The following is an 18,280-nucleotide window of genomic DNA, read 5'->3' as shown; positions in this document are numbered from 1 at the left end:
AGGCAGCATGGTATAATGGGATGAATCTAGCAGATTTGGGTTGAATCCTGCCTTTGCCACTTACTTGCTGTGTGACTTTGGGCAAATTACTTATCCCTAAGTCTCAGTTTTCTTATCGTAAAGTGGAACTGCTAATAAAAGAACTGGGTTCCTAAAGTGTGGGGACTAAATGAGGTATTGTATGTAAAGTGTCAGAATAGTATGAGATACACAGCTGCTTAATAAATGTTAGTTCCTTTCTCATTTCTTGTTGCTTAGAAATTCATAGGTTTCTTTGACAAATAGACTGTAGAAAAGGTGATACTTAACTTTGATCAGTTAGATGAAGGCCAGTACACTTGTTAGAAGTGCTCTAAAGAGAGCCCCAAGAACTCCCAAGTTTGTGAGAAGCATCGGATTTACTTAAGTTTACACAGAAGGAAATTGAGGCCCCAGGGAAGAGATTAAGCAGCTTATGTCAGACAAGTGAATCATTGATGGAGCTGGGGCCAGAAGCTGAATCTCCTGACCATCTCCACCCCTACCCCACCCTCACCCACATCAGGGTATCTCACTGCCTGTTTTATAGATGGGCTTGGTTGCTTCCCAGGACTAGAGAAAGAAGTAACTATGCCTGCATGCCCAGGCAGGAGTGTAAATGACACACTGATGTCAGAAGCTTTTCTTTATCTAGGGAAACAAAGCTATGAATCAGAAAAGAGCACAAACCATAGTATAGTAGATCATCCTCACTTGTGGGACCCAGACCAGTGGTTTTTCAACCTTTCATGTCTTACACTCCTCTCCCCTCTATACCCACTAAATTCAAGCAGAAGAGAAACAAAGTCCAGTTTTTCCTATACCATTTCCTTGTTTATAGGAAATGGTATATAATCATATACCATTATAATCATACTGTTAATAATAACTTAATAAGAGAGGAATATATATATTCCTCTCTTATTAACAGTATGATTGAAGAATATAAAAAATATAGTAATGTGATTGAAAGTCAATTACTGTTACTCAAATACAAGATGACAAGACTAATGCAATGCTCTTTGTCAGCAGATTTATATTTAATGACAGTTAGGATCAGGTAAATTCAGAGGCCCTCAGAATCCCTGGGTCATGTGGTGTAACATTTTGACCTGGGCTGGACAGGAGAATGCGTTTACAGATGGTGGGAGTGTGGAGACAGGTGTTTGGTGGATAATCCCTGGGAGGAGAAGCACAACAGAAAATTTACAGTTGAGTATGGGAATGGTCACAGATAGTTAATCCTTAGAAAATATGATATTCAGGAGATGATGGACATGGGGAGAAAGGTGAACAAATTCTTGGTGAATGTTATGTGCTCTCTTTACTGCTTGTTGAGATCCACTGGTGTTGACTCTGTATACTAGAGTGCAGAGGGGAGCAAGCACTAGGAGCTAGAATTCATGGAAGTGTTCCTGGAGGAGGTGGGTAATCCTACCAGGATCCTTTCTGCTTTGTCGGCAGGGAACTGAGCCCCTCCTGTTTGCCCCCACAGGCTCGCTGTAACCAATACCACCATGACAGGGACTGTGTTGAAGATGACAGACCGGAGCCATCGGCAGAAGCTGCAGCTGAAGGCCCTGGACACGGTGCTCTTTGGGCCTCCTCTCTGTGAGTCGGGGGAGAGGGAAGGCTGCTGATGTGCCATGGACCCCACGGCTGGGTTGAGGTCCTGGGTCTGCCCCAAAGGGATTAAATGAATATTCTACAGAGGTACATCAGAAGGTTAAAGAAGGCATTCTATAAAAGAGGTGGCATGTGACCTCTGCCTTTAAAGATGGGTAGGGCTTTATTCCATGGAGGAGCCAGGAGAAGGCAGTCTAGGTGGGGAAAACAACCTGAGTGAGAATACAGACACTAAATATGAATGGTATGCTCAGGGATAACAACCTGAAGCAGGCTGAGTGCCATCTAGCTGTTCCTGCTGTCACTGGACATGCAGAGGCCATGGACTGATTGCTGAACATTTTGTGTCCTTGAACAACCAAACAGGGCTAAGCAGGCTTTCATTGAAGCAACAGAGATATCTTGGACTAGGGCAGGTTGGTCTCTTCAGCCCAGGGTCAGTTGCGGGGATTAGGTGCTTCAGCTCCTGAACATCTGTCAGGTGGGAATGATCAACCTTGCTATCCTTTTTTATTCTAAGTGAACTCAACACAGAGTAGTAAAATTTCTTAGAAAATTTGCCTTGACCAGAAGGCTCTTAGGGCCTACTCTGTGTCCTCTGGGAGCTGTTGGCACCAGCCTGACCCCAGCGGAAGATGCCAGCAGCAGGATACTGTGAAGCCCAACACCAGTCCAGAGAAGCTGCCGGCAGGCAGGGTCAGTGGCAGTGTGACATTTCTCTTGACAAGTACCCAAGCTGATATCTCAATAGAGGTGGATAGGTCCATAATTTTTTGGTTTAAAAAAGCTTTAATAGACTTTATTTTTATTATTTTTTAAGATTTATTTATTTTAGTTTTTGGCCACAGGGCTTGTGGGATCTTAGTTCCCTAACCAGGGATCAAACTCAGGCCCACAGCAGTGAACGCCCAAGTCCTAACCACCAAGACATCCCCTATTTTTATTTTTTAATTTAAAACATTAAAAATTTTTTTTTCTCTTTTAGCCATGCTGCATGGCATGTGGGATCATAGTTCCCTTACCGGGGGTTGAACCCATGCCACTGCAGTGGAAGCACAGAGTCTTAACCACTCTACCACTGGGGAAGTCCCTAGATTTTATTTTTTTGAGTAGATTTAGGTTCACGTCAAAACTGAGTGGAAGGTACAGAGATTTTCCATAGACTTCTGCCCCCATACATGCATAGCCTTCCCCATTAAAAACATCCTCACCACAGTGGTACATTTGTAACAACTGCTGAACCTACACTGACACAGCATTATCACCCAGAGTCCATAGTTTGCATTAAGATTCACTCTTGGTATTGTGCGGTCTGTGGGTTTGGACAAATGTATGATGACTTGTGCCCACCTGTGTGGTGTCAGAAAGAATGGTTTTTCACTGCCCTAAAGATCCTCTGTGCTCTACCTGTTTATCCTTCTTTCTTCCTCAACCCCTGGCAATCACTGATTTTTTTTTTTTAACCTCTCCATAGTTTTGTCTTCTTCAGAAGGTCTATACCTTTTGTAAGTGTGAAACAGAGCAACATGGGAGAAGACCATTTTCATCTGCTTTGTTGCCTTTTTTGAACCTGTTCTATGTGCTTAGTCACTCAGTCATGTCCGACTCTTTGCAACCTGATGGACTGTAGCCAGGCCTCTCTGTCTATAAGGATTCTCCAGGCAAGAATACTGGAGTGGGTTACCATGCCCTCCTCCAGGGGATCTTCCCAACCCAGGGATTGAACCCAGCTCTCCTGCATCGCAGGCGGATTCTTTATGTGTAAGCCACTAGGGAAGCCTTTTTGGTCATACTACTACTACTACTAAGTTGCTTCAGTCGTGTCCAACTCTGTGCGACCCCATGGACTGCAGCCTACCAGGCTTCTCCGTCCATGTGATTTTCCAGGCAACAGTACTGGAGTGGGGTGCCATTGCCTTCTCCTTTTTGGTCCTAGGACACATTTTTTCTTATCATTCATTTATAAGTTTTGAATAAATGACACAATGAAGGCTCTAATTGTGAGGCCCACCCTCTGTACTACCAACATTTTTTTTAAATTTTATTTTATTTTTAAACTTTACAATATTGTATTGGTTCTGCCATATATCGAAATGAATCTGCCACAGGCATACATGTGTTCCCCATCCTGAACCCTCCTCCCTCCTCCCTCCCCATACCATCCCTCTGGGTCGTCCCAGTGCACCAGCCCCAAGCATCCAGTATCGTGCATCGAACCTGGACTGGCGACTCATTTCATATATGATGTTATACATATTTCAATGCCATTCTCCCAAATCATCCCACCCTCTCCCTCTCCCACAGAGTCCAAAAGACTGTTCTATACATCTGTGTCTCTTTTGCTGTCTCATATACAGGGTTATCGTTACCATCTTTCTAAATTCCATATATATGCGTTAGTATACTGTATTGGTGTTTTTCTTTCTGGCTTACTTCACTCTGTATAATAGGCTCCAGTTTCATCCACCTCATTAGAACTGATTCAAATGTTTTCTTTTTAATGGCTGAGTAATACTCCATTGTGTATATGTACCACTGCTTTCTTATCCATTCGTCTGCTGATGGGCATCCAGGTTGCTTCCGTGTCCTGGCTATTATAAACAGTGCTGTGATGAACATTGGGGTACATGTGTCTCTTTCCCTTCTGGTTTCCTCAGTGTGTATGCCCAGCAGTGGGATTGCTGGGTCATAAGGCAGTTCTATTTCCAGTTTTTTAAGGAATCTCCACACTGTGCTCCATAGTGGCTGTACTAGTTTGCATTCCCACCAACAGTATAAGAGGGTTCCCTTTTCTCCACACCCTCTCCAGCATTTATTGCTTGTAGACTTTTGGATGGCAGCCATTCTGACTGGCGTGAAATGGTACCTCATAGTGGTTTTGATTTGCATTTCTCTGATAATGAGTGATGTTGAGCATCTTTTCATGTGTTTGTTAGCCATCTGTATGTCTTCTTTGGAGAAATGTCTATTTAGTTCTTTGGCCCATTTTTTGATTGGGTCATCTACCAACATTTTTAAAGCACCTACAGTGCACCACTAAATGACAGTCTCTTCTCTCAGGAAGTTCCATCTAAATGAACATTGGCGTGTCAACAAATTCAGTAAATGGTCAACAGATACAGTGGTTTAACAGTCGTGTAAGTCATTCCATAGTTCAGATGGGAGCACAAAGTAGGGAGGAGTTTTCAGTTGGAGACCAAGAAGTTTTATGGAAAGGATCACTCTTGAGCTGACTCTTGAAAAATGGGAAGTGGCCTTATTAAACTTTCTTTATTATCAGCCTATCCCCCTCTCTTTGTATACACCAGCAAAAACGTTTATACCAGAAGAATCAAACCCAGCAGTGAAAGCTAGGTTATTTTTTCAGAGGCTCTCCCATGTCACCCTGCAGTTATAGGGAGGCCTTTGGCAGCCTGAAATCTTCTTTAGTCTTCTGAGATATACTAATAGACTGTTAAGACAGCTAGTGCTAGCGGTAAAGAACCCACCTGCCAGAGCAGGAGACGTAAGACATAAGAGATGTGGGTTTGATCCCTGGTTCAGGAAGATCCCCTGGAAAAGGAAATGGCAACCCACTCCAGTATTGTTGCCTGGAGAATCCCATGGACAGAGGAGCCTGGCAGGCTACAGTCTATAGGGTTGCAAAGAGTCAGACACGACTGAAGCAATGTAGCATACACAGGGTCTGTATCGAAATAGTATTTACTGTATCTGAAAGGGTGTGTTAAAAACAGGTTAAGCAAGAATTGCAAATGGAAAAATCACCTTTTTCTCAAGCACACACAGAACCTTCTCCAGGATAGATCATATCCTGGGCCATAAATCTAGCCTTGGTAAATTTGAAAAAATTTAAATCATTCCAAGCATCTTTTCTGACCATAATGCAGTAAGATTAGATGTCAATTACAGGAGAAAAACTATTAAAAATTCCAACATATGGAGGCTGAACAACATGCTGCTGAACAACCAACAAATCACAGAAGAAATCAAAAAAGAAATCAAAATATGCATAGAAACGAAAATGAAAACACAACAACCCAAAACCTATGGGACACTATAAAAGCAGTGTGAAGGGGAAGGTTCATAGCAATACAGGCTTACCTCAAGAAACAAGAAAAAAGTCAAATAAATAACCTAACTCTACACCTAAAGCAACTAGAAAAGGGAGAAATGAAGAACCCCAGGGTTAGTAGAAGAAAAGAAATCTTAAAAATTAGGGCAGAAATAAATGCAAAAGAAACAAAAGAGACCATAGCAAAAATCAACAAAGCCAAAAGCTGGTTCTTTGAGAAGATAAATAAAATTGACAAACCATTAGCCAGACTCATGAAGAAACAAAGGGAGAAAAATCAAATCAACAAAATTAGAAATGAAAATGGAGAGATCACAATAGACAACACAGAAGTACGAAGGATCATAAGAGACTATTATCAGCAACTATATGCCAATAAAACAGACAACATGGAAGAACTGGACAAATTCTTAGAAAAGTACAACTTTCCAAAACTGAACCAGGAAGAAATAGAAAATCTTAACAGACAGATCAGAAGCAAAGAAATTGAAACTGTAATCAGAAATCTTCCAACAAACAAAAGCCCAGATCCAGACGGCTTCACAGCTGAATTCTACCAAAAAAATTTAGAGAAGAGCTAACACCTATCCTACTCAAACTCTTCCAGAAAATTGCAGAGGAAGGTAAACTTCCAAAATCATTCTATGAGGCCACCATCACCCTGATACCAATACCTGACAAAGATGCCACAAAAAAAGAAAACTACAGGCCAATATCACTGATGAACATAGATGCAAAAATCCTTAACAAAATTCTAGCAAATAGAATCCAACAACATATTAAAAAGATCATACATCATGACCAAATGGGCTTTATCCCAGGGATGCAAGGATTCTTCAATATCTGCAAATCAATCAATGTAATACATCACATTAACAAATTGAAAAGTAGAAACCATATGGTTATGTCAATAGATGCAGAGAAAGCCTTTGACAAAATTCAACATCCATTTATGATAAAAACCCTCCAGAAAGCAGGAATAGAAGGAACATACCTCAACATAATAAAAGCTATATATGACAAACTCACAGCAAACATTATCCTCAATGGTGAAAAATTGAAAGCATTTCCCCTAAAGTCAGGAACAAGACAAGGGTGCCCACTCTTACCACTGCTATTCAACATAGTTTTGGAAGTTTTGACCACAGCAATCAGAGCAGAAAAAGAAATAAAAGGAATCCAGATTGGAAAAGAAGAAGCAAAACCCTCACTATTTGCAGATGACATGATCCTCTACATAGAAAACCCTAAAGACTCCACCAGAAAATTACTAGAACTAATAAATGAATACAGTAAAGTTGCAGGATATAAAATCAAAACACAGAAATTCCTTGCATTCCTATACACTAACAATGAGAAAGCAGAAAGAGAAATTAAGGAAAAAATTCCATTCACCATTGCAATGAGAAGAATAAAATACTTAGGAAGATATCTACCTAAAGAAACAAAAGATGTATATATAGAAAACTATAGAACACTGGTGAAAGAAATCAAAGAGGACACTAATAGATGGAGAAATATACCGTGTTCATGGATTGGAAGAATCAATATAGTGAAAATGAGTATACTGCCCAAAGCAATCTATAGAGTCAATGCAATCCTTATCAAGCTACCAACGTTATTTTTCAGAGAACTAGAACAAATAATTTCACAATTTGTATGGAAATACAAAAAACCTCGACTAGCCAAAGCAATCTTGAGAAAGAAGAATGGAACTGGAGGAATCAACCTGCCTGACTTCAGGCTCTACTACAAAGCCACAGTCATCAAGACACTATGGTACTGGGACAAAGACAGAAATACGGATCAATGGAACAAAATAGAAAGCCCAGAGATAAGTCCGCGCACCTATGGACACCTTATCTTTGACAAAGGAGGCAAGAATATACAATGGAGAAAAGACAATCTCTTTAACAAGTGGTGCTGGGAAAACTGGTCAACCACTTTAAAAGAATGAAACTAGAACACTTTCTAACACCATACACAAAAATAAACTCAAAATGGATTAAAGATCTAAACGTAAAACCAGAAACTATAAAACTCCTAGAGGAGAACATAGGCAAAACACTCTCTGACATACATCACAGCAGGATCCTCTATGACCCACCTCCCAGAATATTGGAAATAAAAGCAAAAATAAACAAATGGGACCTAATTAAACTTAAAAGCTTCTGCACAACAAAGGAAACTATAAGCAAGGTGAAAAGACAGCCTTCAGAATGGGAGAAAATAATAGCTAATGAAGCAACTGACAAACAACTAATCTCAAAAATATACAAGCAACTCCTACAGCTCAATTCCAGAAAAATAAATGACCCAATCAAAAAATGGGCCAAAGAACTAAATAGACATTTCTCCAAAGAAGACATACAGCTGGTTAACAAACACATGAAAAGATGCTCAACGTCACTCATTATCAGAGAAATGCAAATTAAAACTACTATTAGGTACCACTTCATGCCAGTCAGAATGGCTGCCATCCAAAAGTCTACAAGCAATAAATGCTGGAGAGGGTGTGGAGAAAAGGGAACCCTCTTACACTGTTGGTGGGAATGCAAACTAGTACAGCCACTATGGAGAACAGTGTGGAGATTCCTTAAACAACTGGAAATAGAACTGCCTTATGACCCAGCAATCCCACTGCTGGGCATACACACCGAGGAAACCAGAATTGAAAGAGACACGTGTACCCCAATGTTCATCACAGCACTGTTTATAACAGCCAGGTCATGGAAGCAACCTGGATGCCCATCAGCAGACGAATGGATAAGAAAGCAGTGGTACATATACACAATGGAGTATTACTCAGCCATTAAAAAGAAAACATTTGAATCAGTTCTAATGAGGTGGATGAAACTGGAGCCTATTATACAGAGTGAAGTAAGCCAGAAAGAAAAACACCAATACAGTATACTAACGCATATATATAGAATTTAGAAAGATGGTAATGATAACGCTGTATGCGAGACAGCAAAAGAGACACAGATGTATAGAACAGTCTTTTGGACTCTGTGGGAGAGGGAGAGGGTGGGATGATTTGGGAAAATGGCACTGAAACATGTATATTATCACATGTGAAATGAATCGCCAGTCCAGGTTTGATGCATGATACAGGGCGCTCGGGGTTCATGCACTGAGATGACCCAGAGGGATGGTATGGGGAGGGATGTGGGAGAGGGGTTCAGGATGGGGAACACATGTAAACCCATGGCGGATTCATGTCAATGTATGGCAAAACCAGTATAATATTGTAAAGTAATTAGCCTCTAATTAAAATAAATAAATTAAAAAAAAGAGAAAAATCAGCTAGGTCTAGAGAGCATGAGAATCAGAATCCTGGGTACATGGTACTGGGTCCTGGAGGTCAGAGCCAGCAACGGGAGCCCCAGTGAATTGGGTTAGGCTGATACGAGGACAGGAGTATCTTCTCCTAGACTCTCTTCATTTGGCCTCTAGGTTGCCTGTAACCTAATCTAAAGGAGGTCAGAGGTCAGCAGAAAACTGTTTCTGAGGTAGGCAGAGCAGAGGTGCTAGAGTTAAGAAGATATTTCACATCCACTAGGAGAGCTACAATAAAAGTGAAAACAGAGGGAAGAACAGAAAGTAAGTGTTGGCAGGGAGATGGAGAAATTAGAACACTTGTACGTTTCTAGTGATAACGAGAAAGCTTCAGCTACTTTAGAAAATAGTCTCATCATTCCTCAAAAAGTTTAACATAGTTACCATATAACTCAGCGATTTCATACCCAGGAATGTACCCCAAAATTGAAAACAGGTACTGAAACAAGTACATGTACATAGCAGCATTATTCACAATAGCTGAGGTGGAAGCAACCCATATATACATTGATGGATGAATGGATAAATAGTTGTAGTATATAAACACAATGAAATATAACTCAACCATAAAAGGAAGTGAAGTTCTGATTACATGCTGCAAGAACATGTATTGTATGATTCCATTTATATGCAATATTCAGAATAGATAAATCCATGGGGATCAAATTAAGATTGGTGGCTGGCAGGGGCTAGAGTGAGTGGGAAATGGGAAGTGGCTGATAATGGGTGTGGGATTTCTTTTGGGATAATGATTAAGGTTCTAAAGTTAATTGTGCTGATGGTTGCACAACCTTGTGAATACACTAAAATCACTGAATTGTTTAATTTAAAAGAATGAATTTTAGAGTATGTGGATTATGTCTCCCATCGTCATCATCATCATTATTACAACTTGATTTTTTATAACCTTTAGACTTCCATTTAGAGAACTTCTTATAAACCTAGGGAAGCACCTTGGTCTCTTTTCATAATTGCCACTCACTGTGTGACCTTGTGTAGATTGTTTTTCTCAGTATATATTTGCTGGTTTGTATCATGAAACAACTGAACTTAAGGATCCTTATGACTCCTTTCATCTGTGGCATTCCATGGTTTTGGGGAGAAACCCTTTGGTTGATAAGGATTCTGTGTAAAAGGTGGGAGGCCTGTTCTTTCCCCCTACTGCCTGTATCCTGTACTTTTAGGACTTCTGTGTTCAGCCATTTTCTTATCATGTGACCTTTGGCAGTTCACTTCTGCTTAGATTTGGCTTCCCTCATCTGTGAAATGGTCTCGGTCATTTAGGGTCTTACTGGCTCTCTCATTTAAGAACTCAGAATTGGTGTTCTCCTGGGAGCTAAGATGAATCCAGCAGCTGTCCTGATGGCAGAGATTGTTTTTTATACTTTCCTGCTGATGCTTCTTAAAGAAAAATTTAGAAAATTATCAGATGGAACCTAAGGAAGATACTAGGAAGCTCTTTGCCAGGAGACTTCTGCAAGAGTGGGCCACCCCTGATGGGTGCCTGCAGAGAATTCCTTGACCTGAGTCCCCTAGGTTCTGTTTTTCCATTTGCACATGGACTAAAACCCCTAGTCAGTGCTCTTCCCTGTCCAGCACCCATGCAGGATTTAGAGTGATGGCCTGTGCTAGCTTGGACCTGGGTTCTGCATCCAGGGTGAGCTGTTATGGTGTGGTCTCAGGCCTCCCCACTGGCTTGCAGTGAACACCCTCTGAGCACCTGGGCTGGCTTCAGTTGCCAGTTGTGGCTACCTTGCCCAGTATTAATGAAGTCCCACTGCCGGTCTGAGGCTTGAGAAATTGCAAATCACAATTTTGTTTACAGTAGCTGTGGGGTCTGCTGAGTGAGTGGATCCATCTGCCCGCAGGAGCCTCAGAGCTTGGGAAGAGGGAAGGAGGATCAGACTGGCTTAGTCTGGAGTCCTGACCATAGAAGACAGCTTGGCCCTCCCTACGTGGGCCACAGAGCAGCACAGGTGTTTCCTGTCTTTTCTGCCAGCAGAGCTGGCTCTGGGCTGGCCCAGCTGGGGCTCTCCTGACAGTGCCGGTGGCCAGATGTCAGGTGTGCTCTGAGACACAGAGGCCCAAAGACAGTGTTCAGTTTGGGGTCTCAGCTGATCTCTCATTATGGCAGCAAATGATTCACTGAGAGAGAAACTGAGGCTAAAATGAGGCGAGTTTTAAACAGCAGAGCCATGACTCAAACCTAGATTTTTAGCTTATATTTCAGCTCTCTTTTCTACTATATTATCCCACCCTCCACTTCTGTTAGAGGAGACAAGATGTAAGAGTCCCAGCTCTGAAATCAAACAGACTGGCTCTATCACTCAGTCATTTGGTGACCTTGGGGACATTCCTAAGGTTCTCTGTGTCCCAGTTTCCCCTACGTGGTAGCTGCTATTGTTAGTGTGTATCACTGTCTTGGACTCAGGGCTGGGTGCCCTTTGTGCTGTTAAAGGTGCAGAAAGAGGCCTGCACAGTAATCATGGGGTTGGGGGGACTTGTGAAGAGGAAAAGACAAAGACTGCACCTTGTCTTCCTTCCACAGTGGCTCAGGTAATAGGGGAAGCCATCAGTGAGCAGGAGGGGCTGCCTGTCTGGCACAGCTTGCTCTGATCTTACCTGCTTTCTCCTTTTTGTTATGTTCCTTCTCTAGGATGCCTTTCCAGCCTCTTCCTGGGCATGCTCAACCCTTCCCTCTTACTTTCCACTTTCCCTTGGGGATCCACAGCCCTTTGTATCTGCTTTTTTGTTTGTTTGTTATTTCAGATTTCCCTCTCTTTTATTGAAAGTATAATTGATTATACGGGGGATAAACTACAGGCTTGGGGGAAGTAGGGGAAGAGTCTGGCTCAGCTTAGCTGTGCGGAGAACTGCTCCCTGTGTAGTATCTAGTGCAATCAATCGATTATACTAGTACAATATTGTGTTAGTTTCAGGAGCACAGAAAAGTAATTGTATCTGCTTTCTGTATAACAATCTGTTTTCCTGTCTGCTACTCTTTAAACTGGAAAACTCCTTGAGGGTAGACACAGCTTTGTTCATCTGTCATTGCCACTCAGCGTAAAACCCAGCAAGAAAGAGATGGAAGTTATACAGAAGGAGGCTGGGCCTCTCCAAAGCTACAGGCTTGGGGAAAGTAGGGGAAGAGTCTGGCTCAGCTTAGCTGTGCGGAGAACTGCTCCCCGTGTAGTATCCGTGCACCAGTGGGGCAGCTAAGGCATTTTTTGGGGGGCTACAATCAGAAGAAAAGAGGGCCCAGAAATAGTTCTTACAGGTTAAACAGACAGCTCAGCATAGAAGGCTATGTAAATGACAAAAGAAATTCCTAGCACCTACTGTGGCAATGAGGAGTGAGTATCTGTATCTGTCAGGCACAGGGGACTGTGGGCAGTAGAGAAGCAGATAGAATACATGGGGAGAGGGGATTCCAGAACGTGATAATTACTGGAGCCTCACATTCTCACCCTGAAAACTGGCACCCTGAAAATTCTATCACTCCGCACTCTGTTCACATGTCAGCATCTCATTTGTTTACACCCTCCTCCCTTGCCTCAAGCCTGATTGTGTTAACAGTTGACCTCATTTTGCTAAAATCTATTTGTAGCACTCAGCCTGGGAATTTTGCCACCCTCTGGCTCCCCAGGCCCTATCCCTGGGTTAGTTCTGTTCATCTCACTGGCCATGTCTGCTCTCATTGTCCGTGGCTGTGTTCACTGGTGACAGGTGGATTCTGAGAGCTGAGTTCCAGTAGAGGCTGTGAGGACAGCTCGCCAGACTTTTCTTCTTTTCTTTAATTAATTTATTTTAATTGGGGATAATTACTTTACAATATTGTGATTTTTTTTGCCATACATCAACATGAATCAGCTATAGGCATACATGTGTCCCCTCCTCCTGAACCCCCCTCCCACCTCCTTCCCCACCCCATCCCTCCAGATTGTCACAGAGCACTGGCTCTGGGTTCTCTGCATCATACATCAAACTCCCACTTTGCCAGACTCTTCTTGTTCCCAGGAGCTGGTATTTGCCTTCTGTATGCACTTTATATTGTACCTCCCCTTTTCTGCTGCTGCTGCTGCTGCTAAGCCGCTTCAGTCATGTCCGACTCTGTGCGACCCCATAGACGGCAGCCCACCAGGCTTCCCCATCCCTGGGGTTCTCCAGGCAAGAACACTGGAGTGGGTTGCCATTTCCTTGTCCAATGTATGAAAGTGGAAAGTGAAAGTGAAGTCACTCAGTCATGTCCGACTCTTAGCGACCCCATGGACCGCAGCCTACCAGGCTCCTCCGTCCATGGGATTTTCCAGACAAGAGTACTGGGGTGGAGTGCCATTGCCTTCTCCCCCCTTTCCTGCTAGAATCTCGCTTTCTTCTTCCTTTTTGCCTCCTTTCCACCTTTGCTAAGTGCCTGCTCTGGTCAGGCTCTATGCTAAGTGTGAGGCTACAGAGATAAATAAGTCTTGTGCCCTGGTCCTGAGGAACCCACAGTGACTGATATGAAAGCTGAAAAGCACACAGGGCAATCCTTGAGAAAATACATGTTTTTAGCTGTCCAGTGAGTGGGTTGGTCAGGGAATCCTAGTCCAGAGGAGAAGGAATGGGCAGGTCTCTGTAAACTGTGGTGGGCTGGGAAGGTGGTAGGAATCGAAGAATGGGACTCGGGTTATGATAGGAAGAAGAACATCATGAATAAGGTACATACTAGATTCTTAGTTTCCCTATTTCTCCTTTTTTCCTGACACAGTAGTTTATAGATTTTTGTATTAGTCAAGGTTCTTCAGATAAACAGAACCAATAGGATATATATATAGATATGTATATGAGGAGATTTATTATGAAAATTGATTCATGCTATCTTGGAGGCCAAGAAGTCCCACAGTCTTCCATATATAAACTGAAACCCAGGAAAGGTGGGGTTGTAATTCAGTCTGAGTCTGCAGGCTGAGGACCAGGGGAGCTGATGGTGTGAATCCCTGTGAGTCTGAAGATCAAGAGCTGGGAGTGCTGATATAGGTGGGCAGAGGAAAACGGATGTGTAAACTCAAGCTGGAGAGCATATTTGCCCTTCCTCTGCCTTTTGGTTCTGTTCAGACCCTTAGTGCCATGTGAACAATTAGTTGATGCCCAGTCTCATTAATGAAGATGACCTTCTTAACACAGTCTACTGATTCAAATATTAATCTCATATGAAGACAACTCCACAGACACACCCTGGAATAATTCTTTATCATCTATCCAGACACCCCTTAGCCCAATCAAGGTGACACATAAAGTTAACCATTAGGGATTCCCTTAGAACTCAAAATTCTCCAAGCCAGGCTTCAACAGTATGTGAACCGTGAACTTCCAGATCCTCAAGCTGGATTTAGAAAAGGCACAGGAACCAAAGATCAAATTGCCAACATTCATTGGATCATCAAAAAAGCAAGAGAGTTCCAGAAAAATATCTACTTTTGCTTTACTGACTATGCCAAAGCCTTTGACTGTGTGGACTACAACAAACTCTGGAAAATTCTTAAAGAGATGGGAATACCAGACCACCTGACTGCTTCTTGAGAAATCTGTATGCAGGTCAGGAAGCAACAGAGGTAGAACTTGACATGGAACAACAGGCTGGTTCCACATTGGGAAATTAGTACGTCAAGGCTTATTTAACTTATATGCAGAGTACATCATGAGAAACGCTAGGCTGGAAGAAGCACAAGCTGGAATCAAGATTGCCGGGAGAAGTATCAATCACCTCAGATATGCAGATGACACCACCCTTATGGCAGAAAGTGAAGAAGAACTAAAGAGCCTCTTGATGAAAGTGAAAGAGGAGAGTGAAAAAGTTGGCTTAAAACTCAACTTTCAGAAAACTAAGATCATGGCATCTGGTCCCATCACTTCTTGGCAAATAGATGGGGAAACAGTGGAAGCAGTGATAGACTTCATTTTGGGGGGCTTCAAAGTCACTGCAGATGGTGACTGCAGCCATGAAATTAAAAGACACTTACTCCTTGGAAGAAAAGTTATGACCAATCTAGACAGCATATTAAAAAACAGAGACATTACTTTGCCAACAAAGGTCCATCTAGTCAAACCTATGGCTTTTCCAGTAGTCCTGTATGGATGTGAGAGTTGGACTATAAAGAAAGCTGAGTGCTGAAGAATTGATGCTTTTGAACTGTGGTGTTGGAGAAGACTCTTGAGAGTCCCTTGGACTGCAGGGAGATCCAACCAATTCATCCTAAAGGAAATCAGTCCTGAATATTCATTGGAAGGACTGATGCTGAAGCTCCAATACTTTGGCCACCTGATGAAGAACTGACTCATTTGTAAAGACCCTGATGTTGGGAAATATCGAAGGCAGGAGGAGAAGGGGACGACAGAGGATGAGATGGTTGGATGACATCACCGACTCAATGGACATGAATTCAAGTAAACTCTGGGAGTTGGCGATGGACAGGGAGGCCTGGCGTGCTGCAGTCCATGGGGTCACAAAGAGTCGGACACGACTGAGTACTGAACTGAACTGAACTAGGACTGTGGACCCCACTGAAGGGAACTGACAATTCTCACATCTATTTCTCTGAACACCTCAAAGTACTTTCATTTACAACTAGGCATTTAATCTTTTAGCAATTCTGTGATAATGCATTTTACAGCTGAGGAAGCTGAGACCGAGATGGGGGAAGTGAATTTCATAACAAATTGGGGCAGAGGCAAGGATAGAACTCAAACTTCCTAATACTTCATGCAAGATGCTTCCTTTGTTGAAATAAAAATTTCTCTACACGAGGCCTTATTTTTAACTTCAAAGGCCTGGCCATTCAGCTTTTGGATCTTCACTCTCTGATGGCAGTGCCACAGTCAGTTCCCAGAGGGTTGAGGGGGAAACTTAGGCCGTGGAATTCCTATGGTTGCACTCGGGCTAGATCAGGGGATATAGGTGTACCCTGGTGAGACATGTTTGCATGTAATAAACAGAAACAATCCCTGCTGCATGAGGATGAGAAAATTTGAATTCCAGCTCTGTCACTTTTCATGGACTCTGACAAGTCAGTGCCTCTACGGAATCTCACTTTTCTGGTCTACAGCCTGGGAATACTCTACTGTATAGATTAGTTATGAGAATTTGAAATGTTAATGTAAATACCTGATACATTTTATGTTTTCTCTATTTCCCTTTTTTTTAAAAAAAAAATTCCTTCTTATGTGGATTAAAGAGAGGGAACTATCACACTTAAGGCTTTTCAGTGAAGATTCAACCCCACAAATATTTATTGAGTGGCTTCTATGTGCTGGTCAGTGCTGGCCTACAGAGAAGTGATCGGTAGGGGCCACAGAGGAAATCAACCAGATTAGGCTCATTTTCTTCCCACCAAACTTGGTAGCCCACAGGCTGTTGATAGGCAGCATGTCTGAGTTTCAGCTATGCATCTGACAAGGCAGAAGGATATAGGGGATAAATGCTTATGTATTTAAGTGGAGTCAAAACTCACTGAAGAGATCCAGAGGGTACCGATAGGTGGAACAGTATTACCTTAGAAGAGGGGGTGATGAATAGATCCTATCCTTGTCCCTGGTAATTCAATATTTTTATTCATGAGCTGGATGAGAATATGAAGCTGGAAAAAACAGGATCTTGTTTCAAATTGATCTGGACAAGGTAGAATAAGGAACTGAGACATGTGTGTCCACCTCAAGGGCTTTGAAGTGTTGGAGGCAATAGTGGGAGGGAGCTAGTCACATGAAGAATTGTTGGAATGTAGTACCTTAGACTTTGGATAGGAATGTTGGGGATGTTGGAGGTGAGAAAGCCTGGGAATCCAAGATGAAAAGTCCTTAAAAACAGGGGAGACAAAGAGTACCCTAGCCTGTGGTGGAGGCTGGATAGGAGGTAGGTGTGTTCCAGAAAGTAAGACAACTCCCTATACTGCAGAGATATTGCTTCTTGTGATCTAAGGACAGGGGAGTGGGGACGTGAGCATGGCTGCAAGTGTAGACCTTCCAGGAAGCTGGAGCGTGGCTGTTGGAGGGCCCTCAGTTGCTCTGTGAAGGTGTTAGTCACTCAGTCATGTCCAACTCTTTGTGACCTCTTGGACTGTAGCTCACCAGTCTCCTCTGTCTATGGGAATCTTGGAGTGGGTTGTCATTCCCTTCTGCAGCGGAGCTTCTTGACCCAGGGATCAAACCTGGTCTCCTGCATTGCAGGCAGATTCTTTACCATCTGAGCCACCAAGGAAGCCACCAGTTTCTCTGTATGGTCTGGCATAGACATGTCAAGGACATGGCTACACCCTGGGCCTAGTAATTCCCCTCCCGTGGATGGAAATAACATGTGCTAATCTGTCCTTGATTTCACACCATCCCCATGTCCTATTGCTCAGCCTTTCAATGAGGAGCCATGAATATAACCCTTTTTGTCAAAGTGGGCATCAGCTTCATGAGGTAGAATTTCAGCTACATGTGTCTTTTCCTGCTGTCTGTCTAGATCCTGCCCCAACTTGGTGGCTCCACTGGGTCCTTTTGGGTCCCCCTCAGCCCCTTCCTGGGCAGTGAGATCCTGTCAGTCCCACCACCCCTTCCCCAACACCAGGTGAGCCCCCGTGCACAGGAGGTCATTACCTCTTTTCCTTTGGGGCTTTTCTTAGCCATTGCGGCTCTATTTCTAGTGGAGTACAGTGCAGGTGGGGCATACAATAGCAGCCTCTTTCCCTTCTGGTATCTCTTTCAGTCTTCTGTGCTGTGCCCCAGAGCCTAGGTCTGGCACGCTGGGGACCGGTCTCAGGCTCCAGCACTGCCCCTCTTCTGGTCAGCTCAGTTCTTGGGACACGGCGTTTGTTCTTATCTTCTGATGTTATTCCTTGTTTAGCTTTTCGGTGTCGCTCTCTCCAGAGCAAAGCATTGCTTTGAACCCCAGTTGGTGGACAGGGCCCTGGCACTTCACCAATAGCCGCCAGGTGTTCTCTGGAGGTAGACCTGGCCCTCTGTTCCGGGACATCCTGATGCTGCTCCCGTTCTACCCAGTTTCTGGTTGAACCACAGCCTAGATAGAAATGCTCTCTGTAGATGAGACTTGCAGACCTCTATATGATCTAGTCTTTGTACCTTGCACCTAGAATAGCCTCATGGTCTGGGAAACCCAGCTCCTGCAGTAACCTCAGTCCCACAGCCAATCCTCAGGCTCCAGTGACTTTGCTTGTACCCTTACCAGCCACCCCTCTTCTGCCTACTGCA

General features: G+C 43.1%; 1 protein-coding gene across 2 annotated transcripts in view; it reads left to right on the top strand.

Annotated features, from left to right (window-relative positions):
- Window positions 1-18,280, top strand: part of STIM1 (stromal interaction molecule 1) — a 206,220-nt gene that overhangs the window by 167,955 nt on the left and 19,985 nt on the right. For both annotated transcript variants that reach the window (XM_010849444.1, XM_010849443.1), the window contains exon 5: window positions 1,514-1,629. In XM_010849444.1, coding sequence (XP_010847746.1) covers window positions 1,514-1,629 — 116 coding nt within the window. The remainder of the gene's footprint in view (window positions 1-1,513; window positions 1,630-18,280) is intronic.

This window comes from Bison bison, unplaced genomic scaffold (assembly GCF_000754665.1).
Source record: "Bison bison bison isolate TAMUID 2011002044 unplaced genomic scaffold, Bison_UMD1.0 scf7180017864284, whole genome shotgun sequence".
Classification (NCBI taxonomy): Eukaryota; Metazoa; Chordata; class Mammalia; order Artiodactyla; family Bovidae; genus Bison; species Bison bison.
The sequence above is the reverse complement of the archived record's forward strand: the minus strand, read 5'-3'. Positions and strand labels throughout refer to the sequence as shown.